This window comes from Agelaius tricolor, unplaced genomic scaffold, assembly GCF_023055355.1.
Source record: "Agelaius tricolor isolate 1412-34295 unplaced genomic scaffold, bAgeTri1.0.p SCAF_28, whole genome shotgun sequence".
In the NCBI taxonomy this organism is placed as follows: Eukaryota; Metazoa; Chordata; class Aves; order Passeriformes; family Icteridae; genus Agelaius; species Agelaius tricolor.
The window spans coordinates 1,910,462-1,925,940 of record NW_027269288.1 but is presented as its reverse complement, the minus strand read 5'-3'; the positions used below and the strand labels follow the sequence as shown (position 1 = coordinate 1,925,940).

The 15,479-nt window shown below is 49.5% G+C and overlaps 1 protein-coding gene across 4 annotated transcripts in view; it reads right to left on the bottom strand.

Annotated features, from left to right (window-relative positions):
• Window positions 1-324: 324 nt before the first annotated feature.
• Window positions 325-15,479, bottom strand: part of EPHB2 (EPH receptor B2) — a 142,641-nt gene continuing 127,486 nt past the window's right edge. For all 4 annotated transcript variants that reach the window (XM_071448779.1, XM_071448781.1, XM_071448780.1 and 1 more), the window contains exons 14-16: window positions 14,900-15,093; window positions 13,925-14,080; window positions 325-10,835 (exon numbers count right to left, since the gene is read on the bottom strand). In XM_071448779.1, coding sequence (XP_071304880.1) covers window positions 10,727-10,835; window positions 13,925-14,080; window positions 14,900-15,093 — 459 coding nt within the window. In that variant the 3' untranslated portion in view covers window positions 325-10,726. The remainder of the gene's footprint in view (window positions 10,836-13,924; window positions 14,081-14,899; window positions 15,094-15,479) is intronic.

The window sequence follows — 15,479 nt, the reverse complement described above, 5'->3', positions numbered from 1 at the left end:
AGGCTAAAATACTCAAACATGTACACATATAAATTTGCAGCATATTTTAACTAAATAACAAGTTAGTGACAAAGAGAGTGGGTAATTTATTGCTACACTTGAGGGTTAATTATTCAGATTAAATGGTTTAAGTGGGGTAACAATGGTATCTGTTTATCTTGCAGTCATTTACCAGGCACTAGACAAGTTCTGGGCATGTTTTCTTCCTTTTAAGTAATCAATACCTCTCTTCTTTCTTTACCTTCATATTTACACCCAAGCCGGATTATTGGGAAGGGGGAAAGTTGGATAAAGCACCTAGAAAGGAAAGCCACAAGCAAATGCTTCAAACTTTACAATTCACATTTATTTTGAAAAAATGTTTTGTTAAAAATACTCCTACAAAGGCATTGGAGCAGCAGGTTTCTGTTTCCTTTATAAATACATCTGATTTATTTATTTATTTATTTCTTCTCAGTAACATCAAAAGACATCTGACAAAGCCAGGGAAGCCCTGGGCTGAATGGAAGACACATCCCTGTGTAACAAGGACCTGCACATGATCTCCCCATTCACAATTAAAAAAAAATACAAATACTGTCATGAAAAGTGTTCTGTTGTCCTCAGGGTCACGGCCAACACACAGAGAGAGCAGGAAGCCAGGGCTGGGGACACCCAGCTGATGGATCCTGGCACTGGTGGCAGGGCAGGACAGGACACAGTGCTGACACCCCTGAATTTGGGTGGCTGCAGGACTCACCATTTCCCCCTCCCACTCTGCAATTCCTTCCAGAGCCCTGACCACGAGGCCAGAGCCTGGCAAAGGCTCCTCTCCCTGCAAACCTTCCCTGTGCCATCAGCAGCTCCCCCACAAACCTTCCAGGGAGGGACATTTTCCAGCAGATGCTGCCACATCATGTTCTGTGGGAGGACCCCATGAGCAGGTCACAGGAGCCAATGCCCTGATGGACAAGAGAATTCCCTGCCACATCTCCCCCAGCACCTCACTGTCACCTCACTGTCACCCCTCCCTTCCCTCTGGGACCTGCTTGGCATTTGGTATCTGAGCCAGGAAAAGATATTCCCTGCAAGGAGTCCTTTGGAATGGGAGCATGGACAGCTACCTTGGCTCTTCAGTTCCTCAGAAGCCCATGGGTAGATGTTGGCACAGGAAGGAAGTTTGGATACCTGTGCCCAGCTCATCCCCAGAGGAGATCTCTGAGCTCCCAAACTCTTGTTTCCTGCTCCCCAGTGCTCTCAGACCACGGCTTGGGAAAGTGAGAAGGGTCATGCCTTTCTTTGGGACATGCTTGGAAGCACCAGGCTCATTTATCCATCAAGAACTGTGACTCCTCAGCTCTGGCTTCAGGGGCTGGAACACCCCCAGGCTCCCCAAACTTAAACCAAGGCCTCAAAGCACTCCCTGGGTAGACTGAGCTCCCATCAATCCAAAGAGCATGGCAGGGAGTGACACAAGGTCAGCAAAGCCCTTCCAAAGCAAGCCAGGAAGTACAAACTGTGTTCTAACACTGATGGATGTGCTCCTTCTCCCGTGGCAGGGCTGGAGCCTTTCCCCTGAATGTCCCAGGGAACACTGCCCAGGGGTCCTGACACACCAGACCTGCTCTCATACAACTTTCTGCTGCTTTATCCAGGAAGATCGGTGATGTGAGGTGGATGTTGCCAGAAAGAAAGGGAGGCAAAGGGGGGATTTTTAATGGGGACAGATGTAGCTAAGCAGAGGTTCCCTGCAGAGATGTGCTGGGCCAGCTCCAAGGAAGAGAATCCCTGGCCTTGGCCAAACCTGAACAAGCCATGGAGCCCTTCCATACTGGGGAGGGGACAGAGGGAGAGAAGCAGCAGAGACAGAGAGAGCTGAAGGTGGAGGACAAGCAGTGACAAAGAAAAGGGTGCAAGAATCACAGGCTAAACAGTGAATGGAGAATTCACTGGAGGAGGGCACCCAACAGAAATCTCCAGTGCAGGGGCTGCGGATCCACAAAAGAAGCAGCAGATGCAAACCCCCATCTCTGATCCTTGATTTCTCCCCCTCCATCTCCAGCAGGATGGCAGGGGATGTGCTGTGATGTGGGGTCCTGGAGGATCATTCTGAAAAGGGGAGAAGCAAAGCCAGGACCCAGGCAGGAGAACCTGGGTGATCCAGGATGACACCCACAGGGATTGCTCTCCTTGGCAGGGCATCCACAGCAGCTCCTGCTTAGTGTCTCCAACTCTCACCCTCCAAGGGGGCTTTCCTTCCTCCCCTGCTCAAACCAGGCTTTTCCCTGCTCAGATCCCACTGTTGGATGGGACAGGAATGACCACACGTGCCTGTCCCTCTGCCCATGGCCGATCCTGGGCAGGGGGAGCTGGGCTGTTTCATTTGCCTCCACTGTTGAACAGCTTGAAAGAAAACTCTGGAGCTTGAGGGATGGATGGTCAGTGCTCCTACGGACCTGAGGGACCCAGCCACACCTGACAGCCTCACCCTGAGCAAGTCCTCACTTCAGAACCCTGGAGGATTTTGGGAACTCCTGCAATCTGAACTTTATTTCTCTGTACTTCAGAGAATGGCCAACATGAAACCCCAGCCCTGAACCTTGGCCGCCTCACATGAGAGCTGGACTGTCCTTCACTAGAAGCTGGGATTTTCCTATGATCCCAATGCTCCTGGCATCCTAGACACAGAAACTGGGACTTTTAGAGGAAAAAAGAACCATCAGGGAGCTCGTAAACCCATCCCTTCTTCCTGAAGACCAGAGCCCAGGTGGGGCCAAGCAAGAAGCACTGATGCACCAACCTGTCCCTTCCCTGGTCCCCTACAGCTCACAAGGGTCTGCAAGGGCCAGGAATGCAGTCAGGGACCCTCCAGCCTGGCCCTTCTCCCACATTCCTGGGCTGCTCTGCAGACGGACAGAAATCCCTGCCCGTGTCAGAGACCTCTTCACTCGTGGCAGACCAAGCAACGAAGGCTTTTAATGTCTGCATCTAAGCTGTCCCCAGGATATAAAGAACAAATTCATCTTCAGAGTTGGGCCAGCACTCAAAACCAAACCTTGCACTTAATCCCTGCCTGGATCTTGTGCTGGAGCACTCAACACTCAGTGTCTGCTCTGGGGCCACTCTGGGATTTCCCTGCACTCCTCCATCCAGCCCTGAGTTCCTCCATTGCACCAAGAGCTTTTTGCCCAGTTTAGAAGCTTGTCCCAGTCTCCTTTCCTGCATTTTAACCCTTGAGGAAGCTCTGACACGTCCATTTGGACTCATGGTGAGATTCCCACCCAACCAGCAGGTCACAAGGCTGAGCCAGCCACGGCAGAGGGACAAATCTCAGTGTCAGAAACCTCTCTAGAGCAGGGGAAGGGAAGGACAGGCATCTCTCATACCCAGCACTCCTAAGGTTCTCCGGGTCATGAAAGAAGGTTTGAGGTAAGAATACTTCCACAGAGAGCTTCCACACCCAACACATGATGGATCACTCAGTCAATCTCTCTTTTTTTGTGCTTTTCCTGTTTGAGGCACTGATGTCCCACTGCACCCCTGAGCCCCAGGGATGCCTTGGGATACACAAGAAATTGGGAGGAGGAAGGAAGTGGTTTCCTCTGACATGGGAAGCCCTCTGGCTCCACACAGAAATCCTTCCCCAGAAACAGTGAAAATGGAAAATCAATGATGCTTGATGGAATGCTTGGGCTTTTAAGAGATGTAGAATGTGTCAGTCCCAAGAATACGATCAAATAAAAGAATTTCTGCAAGAATCCTGTTATACACCCTGTGCCCCCAGGCATCCGTGACCCAGAGAAACTGGAAGAGGTATTTTTGTGTCAAGATTAGTCTTTTAGCAGTTTGTCCAGTCACCTTTTGAATCCCAGAATGTTTTGGGTTGGAAAGGACCTCAAAGCTCATCCAGTCCCACCCCCTGCCATGGCAGGGACACCTTCCACTATCCCAGGCTGCTCCAAGCCCTGTCCAGCCTGGCCTTGGGCACTGCCAGGGATCCAGGGGCAGCCCCAGCTGCTCTGGGCACCCTGTGCTGGGTCTCCCCTCTCTCACAGGGAAGAATTTCTTCCTAAAATCCAATCTAAACTTATCCTCCTTTAGCTTAAAGTAATTTCTCCTTTTCCTATCAATCCATCCAGTGCTGGCTATCCATGTTCCAGCCATGAGTTCCATCCTCCAACCACTGTGCCCTGTGCCAAGGAATATTCTGCTTCCCCTGCCTTCGAGCTGTTACTGTCAGAAACAGTGACTGCTGCTTTCTCACCTTTCTCACATCTTTCCTGATTTAAGGGCATGAAATTTTTATCATTGGGGTTTACCTCTGCCAGAGGTAACCAAGAATCAAAATCTATTTATCTTTTATACCTCACACAGACTTCTGGCTGTTACAGAAGCCCTGATCTGGCTGCACCTATCTGTATATTTAGTTCTTCATTTCTGTGTATCCCTTTTGAGTGGAGGAGAACAAAAGCATCTCCAGCATTTGCAGAGCCAGCACATCAAAAATTCACTGGCTCGTGACCTTGTGTGAAGGCTCCTGAATGCCAATATTTGATGGCAATCAGAGATTTCACATTTATTCTCCACCAGCAAAGGCCAAGCCAGGCTGTGGGTTTGCCACGCCATCTGTCCCAGACTGGTGATTTTATCAACCTCCATCTCCCAACCCAGCCCACTCAGCCTGGAATCAGTGAGCTGGAAGTGCAGACCAAAGGCATTTTGGGGAAAAGGGGGATCTGACTGCCAGCTTCATCCTCAGGTAGAGTAATAACACACTTCCCCCAGTCCTCCTGGAATCCTGGGATGGTTTGGGTTGGAAGGGACCTTAAAGATCATCTTGTTCCAACTCCCTGCCATGGGCACAACTCCTCCTTGAACCCCTCCCATTAGTTTTTCATAACACAGCTGTTTGGCTCTTAAAGACAACATTTATTCCTTCCCTCCCAGACTTAGTTGGAATAACCAAAGGATATGGCACAACATCTGTGCAAGAGCTCCAGACCAACCCCAGAGGTAGAAGTTGAAGCTACAGTTGAGGCAAGTGAAGAATTCCTGAAGTTTACTGGAACAAAAGAGCTGGAATGGATCAACCAAGTGTTTGTTGTTCTTTTTTTCATGAAGGCAAAATGGAGTTCCTGATAAAAAATGAGGCACGCAAGGCTGAGTGTGGTTTGTTTGCAGGGCTGGCAATGGGGCCACTGGGATGTCCCAAGGAATCAGACACAGTGGCACTGCTGCTGCACTCCTGCAGAGCTCACAGAGGAATTTCTTGCAGAATTTTAAAAGGAGAAAAAAAAGGGAGAGATACTGCTGAATAGGTTTTAAGACAGCAGGAATGCAGATTCAGGAAAAGATTTGTGGGGAGAGAGGACTTCTTGCTTCCAGTCCCAAATTTCTGCAAATAACATTTGTCAGTGGAGTTGGCAGGAGTTTACACAGGGACAGCAAGGAGGTAAATTCCAGGAAATATTTGGAGAGTGCAGGGAGTTTTCTAGGAGAGCACTGGAAGATTGGAACACATATGGAAGCAAACACAGGCCAAGGTTGTGTCCTGGGAAGGGCAAAGAATTACAAGAAGCAAAGACATCCTGAACAAGTTTAAATAAAAAAAGCCAAAACGTGACTGTAGATTAAAAAAGTTGAATCCTGTATGTGAAGAACTTGCAAATATGTCACATTTTTGAGGATGGAAAAAGACCTACATTAAATCAGCCTCGAGTTAGACATGCAGGAAAGAAGATGATTTACATTAAAACAATAAACTCCACTAAACCAAACCAGACAGCAGTGACACTTCCAGGACTCTGTTGTACATCCAAGGCAGTCCCAGATTTATTGCATCATCAGAGGATACAACTGTTAACGATGCAGCAGAGTTCAAGCCCTGACTCCAGGGTTTATATAAATCAGCCTGGCAAATATAACAAGAAGTTTCCTCAGCTGCTCAAACCCTCCAAGAGGTTCTCTCTCCAGGCCACTGCTAATCCACAGCCTGGGTGAGGATTCCTGGGAAAGAACCTTTCCTTCAACCCAAATTCCAAGAACAGTTCAGGGAGTGTGGGAAAAGCCCTGTAGTCCAGCCAGCAGCTGATGCTGATGAAGGTCCCTCAGCTCAGCTCAGCTCAGGCCAGGAGGGAGCTGCTCTGGGTAGTGCTCATTAGCCAGTGCAGGGAGCAGGATCCTGCTTTGGGGAAGGGCTCACAGGAGCCAGCAGTCCCTGTGGGCTGATCTTGCAAGGCAGAGCTCACAAGGATGAAGCTCTGCTGTGTCCCCAGCCCCTGCCCTGCACGTGGCTCTCCCTCACCATGAGCTGACCCTGCTGGCCAACTGCAGTGGAGCCACGGGATGGATCCCAGTTCCCCCTGGGATTAGAGCACTAAAGGAAGCCTGCAGCAGTGGGGAACCCTGGGACAGCCACGTTTATCTGGGGCACATGGAAGCCCCAACACGGGTTGCTGCCTTTGGGAGCTGCTGCTTGGCAGTGAGGATGTTATGGAGAGGAGAAGCTCCTCAGCTGCTGCAAAGCACAAATCCCCACTAATTCATGAAAGGCAGTTCTGAGGGTTTGCTGGGGAGGAGAGCAGATCCTTTAGGGATCCTTTAGGGAGGGGATGTGCAGCTCACAGTGCCCTGTTTTGTGTCCCCACAGCCACTAGGACAAGTGACTCCTCATGGCACTGCTGTGTCTTACAGGGCTGTTTTTCCTCTCTCCTTCACAGCCCTGGGCTGTAACTCCAGCAAATGGGCTGGTGGCAACAGCTGGAAATGACCCACAAAACATATTTTAACTTTTTACTGTCCACATATGCTTTGCTTCCTCTGCTCTGCCCTGTGATGCTCTGCAAGATTTGAACTTATCACTGTCCAACCCACTGAGAACTTCCAAGCTGCTCAGCATTCCCACTGAATGCCATCCACAGGCTGATCCTCAGCAGGAAATGGGAAGGGGAGAAGGGAAGGGCTGGGAGGTAGCTTGAAAGGTACAGGGGAAATGTGAAAATTGCAATAAGCTGCCTGAAAATCTCCATGTGATGATTTTTGTTACGTACCCACACATGCACACATGCACATGCACAACAGCATTTCACAGTGTCAATGTTAGCAAGTGCCTTTTCCCCTTTTCCCCTTGGAACACGCCGAGTTTTCCATCAGACCCCATTTGGTAGCAGTACATTGGAGACCCATGAAATAAATATGTCATTGTCACTCCAGTGCTCTGCCCTCACTCTGCAGCATGTGCCAGAGGCGTTTACAACCAAAGCACTTGACAGGAACTCGGTTCCTTGTGCTCCCAGGAGAGCTGAAGGATGCAGAAAACTGCAGTGTTTTCTGGACCATGCCTGTTATAGCCCAGCTCTCCATTAGTCCTACACAGCCAAACACAGATGTCACAGCTGTGTCTGGTACAGACAGATGGGAAGGTGTTACTTTTAGTACCACCACCACCGTGTGATTTTTGGTCAGAAGAAGAGACAAGGATGTGCTTTCTCTGTCCTGCAGATGGTTGCCACAGCTCTGGGGCTGTGGCACTGGGACCTGTCCTTCACAGTGGGCTGGGTCTGGCAGGTAGATGTGTCTGAAGCAGCCAGCGAGGAGATTCAGTGCATTGAGACAAAATGTCTCCAAATGAAGAAGACCTGAAGTGCCCTTCCAAGGCCTGGGTGGCTCTGCAGGGATGCTGCCTGGGCATTGCTCCTCCTTAGTGTCTGCAGAAATGGAGGGGGTGGCAGAGAACAGTCAGGAATTGTCTGGGGAGGACAAGTGAGGGGCATCATGTGCTCCTTCCACATGGCTGCCCCACAGGAATCTGCTGGTGAGTTTTGTAGGCAGAGCTGTCCTGGCAGAGCTCTGGGGCACGAGGTCACTCCTGCCTGTGGCTGGACATCGGCACAGCACCATCCTGCCCCCACCCTGCACTGCCATCAGAGAGCTTCACTTGCCTTTGGGGCACTGACAACTGCTCCTTGTCAAAGCACAGCAGCCACAGTGTGGGACAGACACCAGGGGAGGCTCCCACACCGCACTGGGACTGGGCACACCTGGGAGCTCCTGGTTTCCCTGTGTGCCCTCTGCAAACACTTCCTGTGGTTTAGTCAACTCCAGTGCTTTTTATGTCCTTTCAAAGCTGAGCCCATCGCCTGACCTGGAGCAAGTGCTTTTTGGATGCAAAGGCATTCCAAGTATCCCTTTGGATACACAGGCTAAACCAGGCTGGATTTGGGGCAGAGCTGCCCATCCAGGTACCACCTGCACAGCCCAAGCCCCTCTCTCCACACCACTCTGTGCCACCTGCCAGCCATGCAGGGAGATGCTGGGGCTGTCCCAGGGGATGCCCTGTGGGCACTGAGCTCAGGACAGGACCCTGGCACCCAGCACACACCTCCTGCCAGGTTCCCATCACTACAGGCAAGCCCAGAGCTGCAAACCCAGGGCTGGGCTGGATGCAAATATAAACACAACACTGCACTAGAGATTTGGATTAACAGGGGCTGGAGGGACAATTGAAAAGCCCCTGGGCTGGAGCACCTAACCCTGGGACAGGGCAAGAGCTCAGGAGAGAAGTCTCACTTGCAGGGACTGCTCTGATGCCACTCACAAGGGCTTTGTTGGATCTGGTCTGGCAGCAGAAAATGCTAGAAGTATTTAATAAAGGGCCTCGTATTTTACAAGCAGTCTGGGGAGATGATGTCTGGCCACAGAGGTCTAGACAGCTTGGGATTTTCATCCACAGCAGACACACTTCCTCTTGGATTCAGCTCCTGGAAAATACAGCCAGGCAGCTCCCAGTGAACGTGCCTTCAACACTCCTTGCTGCCAAAAACAAGAGGAGGAGCCCAGGAACGACATGGCAATGGCAGACAAGGGTTTGTAAACACCAGTCCTGAGGCCATGCCCGGGACATGGGTGGGAAAATGCCACGTGTGGAATGCTTCAAAGGATGCAAGGTGGTGCTGGGCACAGAGAACAACCCCATTCTCATCTGCACCTCCCTGCGCTCAGCTGGTGGCATTCACACATCCCAAAGACCTGGTCAGTAACTAAAGAATTTTTTTTCAGTTATTTACAAACCCATTGATTGATTCAGCTTCACCCACAGCATTTTGCCTCTGGAGAGCTGGGATTGGAGTTTTTGCTGTCCCAGGCTCTCTTTGACGTGAGGGGCTGAGCCTGAAGCTGCATCACCCAACGAAGAGACAGAGTCCCCAAGGCACAGGGCCCACCTGCACAGCCTGGCACCTGCAGGGACCCATCCCCACCTGGACATAACACAATCCCCTCTCCAAAATGCTGTGCCATGAGCTCCTCTGAGAGGGCTGGGCTTGCCCTGCCTTTCCCATGCACCAATCCAACACCTTCCTCAGCAGCCAGACACTTCCAAAGGGCTCTGAAGCCACCTGTGGAGTCATCATTCCCTCACAAAACCCCTCCACCCTCCCACATTTCCCTCCCAACCCCCTTGTGATGCTGCTCACCCCCGAGTTGAGCTGGTGGCCATTTCACTTTGGCAAACACCTGGAACCCCAACAGCCACAAACATCTGTCATGCCATGACCAATTGGAAAGAACAAATAAGCAAACGGGAGGAAATGTGCATATAAAAAACCTTTTTCTCCTGGCATATGGTCAATAAGCTGCAATTTTTCCTTCCAGAGGGAAGGGATTTGAGTTCTTGGATGATATGATGCTTGGAGATGTCATTTCTTTTTCATTAAAAAAAACCAAACCCCCAACCAACCGTAAATTTCCAACCCCAAACTCACAAACTGATGTTAACAAAACAATGTAAAAGGACAAATCTCCCAACAATGACAACCGAAAAATAAAGGTACACGTCAGCATTTGTAATCAAAAACTACTACATACTGTACTTGGGAAGTCTTCTGGGAAAAGATCATTGGCATCTAGAAAGGATATCACTAAAGTCTTGAGCAATGATATGTATGAGACACGATGCCATTGGAGGGTGGATGGACGGACCCTTAGGAAACTGTCACTCACAAAACTGTTCCATGACAAGAGAAAATAAGAGATGTAAAAAGGATTGGTTTTCCCCATCCCCACCCCCCCAGGCGTTACAGATTCCTTCTCATTTGTCGGAAACAGCCTCCTCTAGTCTTAGTTTATTTGTTGTGGTTTTGTTTTTTTTTTTAAAAAAAAAAAGTCTTCAGCTTTTGAAAGAGTCCATCAGTTTCTGAGATGCACTTGGTTTCACAGCACCAAAGAGCTTCAGCTCTCCCCCTCTGATCTGCTCACAGGAGCTCTGGGGAAGGGCCTGGCTCACAGCATTCCCAGAGCCCAGGGGAGGAAGAGATGTGCTTCTCGTGGCCTTTCCTTGCATTCCTCTTCCTGGAGAAGTCCCACTGCTCCAGAGGTGCCTGGGTCCAGCTGCAGCAGCCTTGTGCAAGAGGAAACACGAAGCTGCTCTTTTCTCTTCCTTTGGAGACTCCCATTGGTCTTGGAGCCCTTTTCAAGAATGCAATTGCTTTATTATTATTTAAAAATATTTTGTAGTTTGTTTGTTTTTTTCAAAATAGTTGTCTTTTTTTTTTGTTCCCTTTTTCCATTGCTTAAATTCTAGAAGCTCTTGGCAACTTCTCATTGTTGAGGACGGGGTGTTCCCTCCTGCTGCCGTGATCCTCAGAGCAGCTGCCTGTCTCTGGTCCATGCAGAACACTCAGGAACTGGAGCTTGGACATACAGGGGCAAAGGGGGGCAGGGCCTTGAGGAGGAGGAGGACAGGCAGCTATCAAACCTCCACAGACTGGATTTGGTTCATCTGTGCTCTCATCACCTGGATACTGTTCAGAATTTTCTTCTGGTGTCCTGCTAAAGTGACCCCGACTCGCAGAATGTCCCTTTGGGAGGAAAGGAAACAAAAACAAATATCAGGAGGTATTTTCTCAAAGCAGAACAAGATCATAGACGGTATTTAAAATTATCTTTAAGGTCCCTTTCAACCCAAACCATTCTGGAATTCTGTGATTCTATGATTCCCTGATTCTGTGAGTCCATGAGAATGGTGTTTAGAGAGCTGAAGTATCCACAGATTTCTTTCATGAATGCAACAAACAGATGCCAACCTTGTGAAATCTCTACTCTTTCACTTTTTCCTGCTTATTGTCCAATCTTTGCACTTTCTACCTACCTGCAGCACCCTCAGAGTCCTGAACCTCAACATAGAGTGTGAAACAAAATGCCACAGGCTCTGCTCTCTGCTTGTGAGTCAATTTGTCTTAAAATTTTTACCAATGTACTGTTTTGGATTTTCTTTCATTTTGTGACACACTAACCCATTTTTCCTACCCCTGGAGACACAGGACAGGGATGTGCTGCCCCTCTTCAGTGTAGATCTGACTCCCATGTGCAGATGATGCTGTTCTTGATGCTTTTCCTTTGAGCTGATAAGACCATGAAGTGATCAATTTTTGCACTTATCCTTTTGTTAAATCATGGTGATCTCATTTTTGGACAGCTTCTATTTTTTATAGATTTAGACATCTGAGAGAGATCAAAGTCATGCCGAGAGCAGGAGTGTGGCACTAAATTGGTCCTGTCTGTGTCTCCAGCTGAGTTTGCTCTCATCTCCCCCTTGGCAAATAAACCTCAGTCATGAAATCTTCAGATCCTTCTCTTCCCATCAGGGGATGGGAGGCCACGTGACCCAAACCTGACTTGGAGGAATTTCAGGTGCCTTTTGTCCTTGAGTGTTAGGAACAGACGTTTAAGGGGAAGAGTAGCAAAATCTTTGCCATGTTTGGAGTGGAGGTTATTGGGCAAAGGGTAAAGGAGAGCTCCAAAGGGTGGAAAAAATTCTTCACTCATGTCTATAAACCAGAATAAGACTGTAGCTCTGCACAACCCCATGATTCCAAGCCTTCTGCCCTGGACATTAAATATTTGATTGGATATTGGGAGGGAATTCTTTGCTCAGAGGATGAACAAAGAATTCCCTCCCAATGGTGAGGATGGTGAGGATGGTGAGGATGGTGAGGATGGTGAGGGCCTGGCTCAGGCTGCCCAGAGAAGCTGTGACTGGCCCTTTCTGGAAGTGTCCAAGGCCAGGCTGGATGGGGTTTGGAGCAAGCTGGGATACTGGAAAGTGTCTTAAAGCCCACGGCTTTAAGAGGAGCTTTAAGGTCCCTTCCAACTCAAATGGCTCTCTTGAAAGATAATTGGATGTCCCAGGTGTCCCAGCCTGCAGACAAGCCAGTGAGAACCCTTTCCAGCAGGTCAGTGTTGAGACCATGTGGATTTGGGGAACTGAGTCAGTTTTCAGGAAACATTCACACTCTCCTGGCTCTCCAAATTTGGATGAACCAGCAGCTCCACTGACATTCCAATCAGCTTCTGCAAAGGCCAGTGAACATCAGGGAGTGGTGTCAAGTCCTGTTACACCACAATTTTCCAAGGAAAAAGGAGTTGGACTGTCCTTTCCATTGTACATTCAGCCAAGCAGGTGAGGAATGGAAGTCTGCCAAAACTAGTGGGACATGAGCTGAGGATGCCCTTGGAATTGTGGTGAAGGCTCTTGGAGAGGACTTGAGGGACATGGTAAGGGATTGGGAGAATTGGCATTTAAGGGACACCGAGGATGTCTGTGAAAGAACAGCCAGCATTAGCTGGATTGTCTGCATCCTGCCTGCTGTCAGATATTGCAAAGAGCAGAACTCAGGCAGGGGTGGGTTGTGGTCTGATACCTCTCTTTGATCTAAGTTCTTCCCTACCCTTCAGATTTTGTGGACTCTCTCTCTTTCTGTTGTATAAACCCAGCCAATACTGTGACAAAATCATCCCCAGGGCCTTGGGATTGCACCACAGATGTCCCCAAACAGTCAGAACTGCCATGGGAACTTCCCAGCAGCAAACAAGAACAAAAAGCCAGAGAAAGTCATAGTGGCTGTTTGAGTGAATGGATTCTGACTCACTGGTAAATTTAAGCATCTGGATTTAAGCACAAATCCAAAAACCTCCCTGGCCACCAGGCTCAGAGACATTGCAGCCCTTACAGATGGCTCTAATGCTTGGCCCTTTCTGAGGGCTTCTGGAGATACCTGCAGCCAGCCACAAATCTTTCAGTAGAGGCATCAAAGTCCCAGCCAGCCCCAAGGGATTTCAAAACCCTCCAGAAGTGGGATTTCAGCTGCCTGATTTCTCTGAAGAACTTGCTACGGATCAGGTGCTGATTGTCACTTGTCAATTGTCACTGCAGGATAATTTTTGTAGATTCAGGACATTTTTAGTGGATGCAGCACAAATTGAAACCACCCCCCACAAGGGGATCTTATCAAGGTGTGTGAGGAGATGTGGCAGAGGCTGCAGCCAGGCTCTGCTCCACGTGGCAGAGCAACAGGATGAGAGGCAATGGGAAGAAATGAATGCCCAGAAAGATCCACCAGAACATGAGGAAGAACTTCTTTACTGTGGGGGTGGAACAGACTTCCCAGAGAGGGTGTGAAATCTCTTTCCACAGAAGTAATCCTGAGTGAGGAGCTCTAGAAGCTGAGCAGGAAGGTTGGACTGGATGACCTCCAGTGGTCCCTTTCAACTGTAACCACGCTGTGATTCTGCCTTTCTAAGGCAGAACTTTGCACCATGCTTGTCTCCATCAATACATCAGCCATCCAAGAGGAGTGCAGAGTTCAGAAGTGCTCTGGAGAGTTGTGTGATGCCAGTCTGAAATCTCAGTTTGTCCCATGAAGGGGTTTGGACACCCTTGGCGGGGGTGTTCATTTTCACAGAGTGGTAGTGGGGAGAGGAATTCTGCAGGTGCAGAGTGACAGACACATGGTCTGGAGACTGAATAGATTAGAAGTGGCTCCACAAAGCAACAATTCTATAAAAATAAAACTACATCATATGAAAATAAAATCTAATTCAATACCAATTGTTGCAAAACTGCTGGGACTTTTCCTTGTGCTTTGGGACTCAAAGCCTGGGCACTTACTCTACAGTCATCTGAGATACTACATCAAAGGTGGTGAAACCAGCACTGGCAAAGCTCTCCTTGTACTGGCTCATCTTGATGGCATCCAGCCATTCATCCACAGTGTTGAAGCTGGTGTAATCCGGGATTGTGCGGTCAAGGAGGGGGAGGTTCATCCTGAAACACAGAAATGGGCAGTGACAGACCAAGAGCTGCAAGCACAACTGTTCCTGACCCTCCAGCAGCTGAGGCACAGCATCAGCATCACTCACAGTGCAGACACTGCCCTGTAGTGTGGAATTCCACCCAGAAATCACTGTTCTGCCAGGGAAGGATTGTGCAGAGCATCAGGGAAGCCCTTCTGGATCAGTTCCTGCAGGAGAGTCAGGAGCCATCAGAGATGATGGGATGCAGCTTTAAATCCTGGCTGCTCACAGGGAGAAAGCTCATTCTTGTACAGGGACAGTGCTTCCCACAAACTGGTGCAACCCACCCAGCCCAGGGAAACTCCACATTGCCTCAGGGGCCTTATCTGCTCCCAGTGCAGTGGGACTGGAATACCAGAACAATCCCACCACCCCAGCATCCCCATGTACATGAAACCAAGGTGCTTCTCTATGTGCAGAATGCACTATCCAAGAGCTGCCTGTGCCCACCAGAGCAGCCCAAGAAGAGAGACCTTGACATCTGTATCCCTGTTCTGTGGATGTCCCAAGCCTGGAAGTGTCCAAGGCCAGCTTGGATGGGGCTTGCAGCAACCTGGGATAGTGGAAGCTGAGCCTGCCCATGGGAGGGGTTGAATGAGGTGGGCTTTAAGGTCTCTTCCACCCCGAATTGTTATTCTATGATCTTTTAATGCTCTCCCTATAAAGGATCAAACACAGGCCAAGCTCTAAAGAAGCTCCTGAGAGGTGCAGGGATGGTGCCACCAGGACCCAGAGGACACCAGACCTGTTCAGAGGAGCCAAAGGACAAGGGAAGGACAGAGACACATACCCAGAGGAGAGAGGTGCCATGGCTTTCAGGCTGTTTGGATTTCGGATCATTTTATCCAAGGTGTTGACAATTTGCCCAAATTTGGGCCTATGGTTCCGATCCTTCTGCCAGCAGTCAAGCATCAGCTGGTGAAGGGCATTTGGGCAGTCCATGGGTGGTGGCAGCCGATAGTCCTGCTCAATGGCATTTATCACCTGCAGGAAGAGAAAGAGGCATCAGTACAGCTGTGATAAAACCTATTTAATTCATAATGTGCCTTTTCTTGGATCCTGAGGGTGACTGACATGACTGATCCTGCAGCCTGTACTCACTGCTGCCTTCCCATCTCGTGCCCACCTCACACTGTAACTTCCACCCCTCAGCAGGTCAGGTGAAGTGTGAGGTGTCCTGGGAGGTGCCACCAGCTTTGGTCAGTACTCCAGCCTGGGTGGCTGATTGTCAGGAGCAGTGTCCTGATCTGGGGAAAGGAGCATCCCTGTTGCCCTGACAGGATGTGTGATCCCACAGCTGCAGGCAGGGGAGTCAGAGATGGCATCATGCTTTCCTTGGACACAGCATAACAGCTTGCTGGGAAAACATC